Below are 3,853 nucleotides of genomic sequence, written 5' to 3'. Positions count from 1 at the left end.
TACCATGGCCGTTGTAGTCAATGCTATTTAAACTATGACTCCGTTGTTCCACCTAGAAAACTGGACAGGCTATGTCGGTCTTAACGAGGATTAGTCTTTGCTCTCCAAACAATTGCTTTAAAAAATACGAATCTTCTACATTTACTCATAAAATCACAATAATTAATTGTTATAATTTAAATTTAAATATATATTTTTTTTTATAAGACATACCCAATTCTTGGGTCAAGAGTAAGATCCTCTGGTGAACTCATAGTATCTGAAATAAGAATGGTATGTTTGCTTGGATCTTCAAGGCTTGCAACTTTAATGGTAGTGGTACTCCTATCTGCCCAGTAAATGTTACGAAAGATCCAGTCTATACATATTCCGTATGTATCAGTTTCACTGATTACAACTTCGGGCACACCCGATACATTTATGTTAGTACGGTAGACCTTATCGTTAGCTGAGTCAGACCAGTAGACCTGCATTTCTTTGATATCGTAGTCTAAAGCCACGGCGAAGTTCTGATTTGGTGAGATCGTTCGCTTTTTCCTCAAAAGTGGGTCATATTCAAGCACTGAGTAACGGTCTGCAAAAAGAATGAGTGGATCTGATCCAATAGCTTGGCAGTAAGTTTGCTTTATTAGATCGTATCCGTCTTGGCAATAGCAACTGTATCCACCGTCATGGTTAATACATCCCTGACTGCACACATTTGAATTCACCTGCTTGCACTCATCAAAATGTTTAAAGAAAAATAATAAAAAGAACCAATTTGGTGAGAGCAACCAGCTCAGTCGGATCAATTGATGGTAGCCACTTTGTGCATTAACCATGGCTATCTTTTCAGATAGTTGGTCACTGGTTCAATTCCATCTTTTGCTCTGGAGGTTTGTTACATTCGATCAGGAGAACTGGAGATTTGTTTAAATATCGGGTGACACCCGATAGGATGAAGTAAGTTGGGAGGTCTGCCTTATAAAAGTGTTACTTTTTTACATATTTGCGAAACTGTAATAAAACAGACTTCCGTCTCTTATACACATCTAGATGTGTATAAGAGACAGGGGCACTAGAGGGTAAGCGAGCGCACCATATAGTATTCAACTTTTTGTCATTTTTGGAGATATTTTAAAATAAACTTGCCTTCAGTTTTCAAGCATATTCCTTCACTGATATATATATTATCAACAGCCACCATTTCTGTGGAGTCGCCAGTTTGTCCATTAAACCGCAGGTAACGATTGCTAAAATTGGTTAAATGTATACTGGCATACTTCCATTGACTGCTTTTGTCGCCATATAATGTAAACTCGGAATAATAATACTGGATATGTATAATTTGTTTACCGACTGTTTCGACATCTCCACTAATATAATAGTAAAATGTCAGACAAAAATCACTCCAAGTAGCTGGTATTGCTGGACTTTTAAGGTATCCGTATTGATATCCAGTAGAAGGGGAATATAAGTATATATAATAACCATCTGAAAATCAGAAAAGAAATTATGTTAATAATATTTTATTCCACATTTTTTATTAAACAAAATACCAGCTTCTTATTCTCCTCCTTTCTTTCTCATCCTGTTAGGACCTGTTTACACTATGAAGATAACGGTCAAAACGATACAAACCCAAAAACAATTATTCCTATAGAAAATACCAGAAAATTTCACAATAGCACGATTCAATAACAATTTATCTTGTATACGATGACAAAATATTTTCACCAACTTAATTAAGTCATAATCAAAGAAAAACGATAAAATCGTAGTAGTAAAAACGATTTCATCGTTTTGCCATGAATATGAGGTTATTTGTTTTGAATTGTGAAATGTTTTATCGCATACAGTACAAGATAAATCTTTATCGAATCGTGCTAGTGTTATTTTTAAAATTTTCTATATTAAAAATTCCTGGTCAGCAGCCCTTTTCTCAAAATTCCCAACTTGCTTGCATTCAATCACTATCACTTTACCGGTAATACTGATGACAATTATTATTCGTATTTTCATAATTGTTATTCGTATTTTGATAATTAATATTCGTATTATGATAATAGTAATTATTATTCGAGTTATGAAGATAATCATTATTATTCGTACGATGATAATTTTTATTCGGATTATGACAATAATTATCACTGTATTCGTATTATGACGATAATTAGGGAGCTTTGCGACCATAGAACGGATTTACTCATGCGTTAACTTCTGCAAACCGTAGATATCCTGGAATACATAAAACAAGAATTTAACCATCTCTCATGCTCAGATTATTTTTAGTGACGTAATTACGTTCTTCACTCCACATTATTATTATTATTATTATTATTATTATTATTATTATTATTATTATTATTATTATTATTATTTATTATTATTATTACTATTATTATTATTATTATTATTATTATTATTATTATTGTTATTATTAATGTTATTATTGTTATTATTATTATTATTATTATTATTATTATTATTATTATTATTATTATTATTACTACAATGGGTCCTAGAGCTGCCCCTATAGACGAATACGGGCGGCGATTTTTTTTTTCCGCTTACGGGCGGCCTTTCATGGAAGTGCGCCCGCGTTGCCATTATACTGGGGGGGGGGGCTTCTGGGTTAGCTTTCTTTTTCGCCATAACGCTGCTAAAAGTGTTATGGGTACATTTCCCACTATTAAAAATCGAAAAACGGTGCTGGGTTTGGTCTACAGGAGCTCGTGCTTCGAACATCATTTCATAGAAAAAGCCTTAAATGGCGAGAGAGTACCTGTCGTTAACCATAAGTAGCCTTCTAGGTCAATACAAAACACCGGCTTTATAAATATGATTGAGATTGACAATCGTTAATCTTATTATTGTAGAGAATACTCTATTCACGTTTAAATCAGGGCCGGTGCTAGCGGGGTTTCAGGGGGTAATAGACCCCCCAGTCTGGGACCATTGGACCCCCGCTTTGGTTCCTCTGTCGGGGAATTTACATTATTTATATTTATTTTTTGTCGGTGAAAAAATCCCATAATTAAAAAAAATATTATTATTTTTTTAATTCCTGACAAATTCAATTTTTCTCCAATCGGTTGGGGTGGGGGAGTTAGCTTCCCCAGTGGGGGAGTGGTGGACACCTTATCGGGGAGCTTAGACCCTTCGTCGGAGAATTCCTGGCTCCGCCCCTGGTTTAGGTTAAAATTATTTATTAGTTTATTTAGACTATTTAAAGTAATTTTTAAATAAGAAATACTACTTTTAGGCTTACTCTATGTTTCAAATAATCTTATATTTAATAGATGTATGTAGATGTATGATATAGTGTGTGTAATAGAAATGTTTTGTATTGCAATCATCTTTAATTTAATGTAGAAAAAAATATTATATAGTGTAGGCCCTATGTTTAGGCCTAGACCTAAACTAGAAGCCTAAAACATATTCAAATAAAGTAAAATAGAAATATGTTAGTGCTTAAGTTTTGTATTATAAAAGATTCAGGAAGGAAGAAGAGAAAAGAGATAGGAAGTGGGTCAAAATTGTATCAAGAATTATATAAAAATGATAATCTCTCATTTTTATATTTTAACAAGTTTGTAGTAAATTTTGTACACTATTCATCAGATGTCAAGTACGTGTCAAGCCTCGCGCCTCACGTTTCGTAAATTTGATATCGAATCTTGACCTATGTTAAAAGTTTCTCACACTGACAAACTTGACAAAGACAACTTGATTTCTTGCTTCAAACAAGGTATCCATTCGAAGAAATTATGCCTGTCAAAGTGAACATAATAGGGTTGGGGACCAGGAAATACCTTAACTTTACATTGACAAAGATTGAAATATATTAAATACAGACACAATATATACATGG

The 3,853-nt window shown here is 33.3% G+C and overlaps 1 protein-coding gene across 1 annotated transcript; it reads right to left on the bottom strand.

Moving 5' to 3' along the window:
• Positions 1 to 200: 200 nt before the first annotated feature.
• LOC117111772 (very low-density lipoprotein receptor-like) lies at positions 201 to 821 on the bottom strand. Its single transcript, XM_033254766.1, has one exon. It carries the CDS (start codon positions 819 to 821, stop codon positions 201 to 203), a length of 621 nt encoding a protein of 206 aa, XP_033110657.1.
• Between the last annotated feature and the right edge of the window lie 3,032 nt (positions 822 to 3,853).

This window comes from Anneissia japonica, unplaced genomic scaffold (assembly GCF_011630105.1).
Source record: "Anneissia japonica isolate Jap-2015-1 unplaced genomic scaffold, ASM1163010v1 scaffold10057_len72246_cov111, whole genome shotgun sequence".
Taxonomy (NCBI): Eukaryota; Metazoa; Echinodermata; class Crinoidea; order Comatulida; family Comatulidae; genus Anneissia; species Anneissia japonica.
Note: the sequence above shows the minus strand (reverse complement) of the source record. Positions and strands in the feature narration are given on the sequence as shown.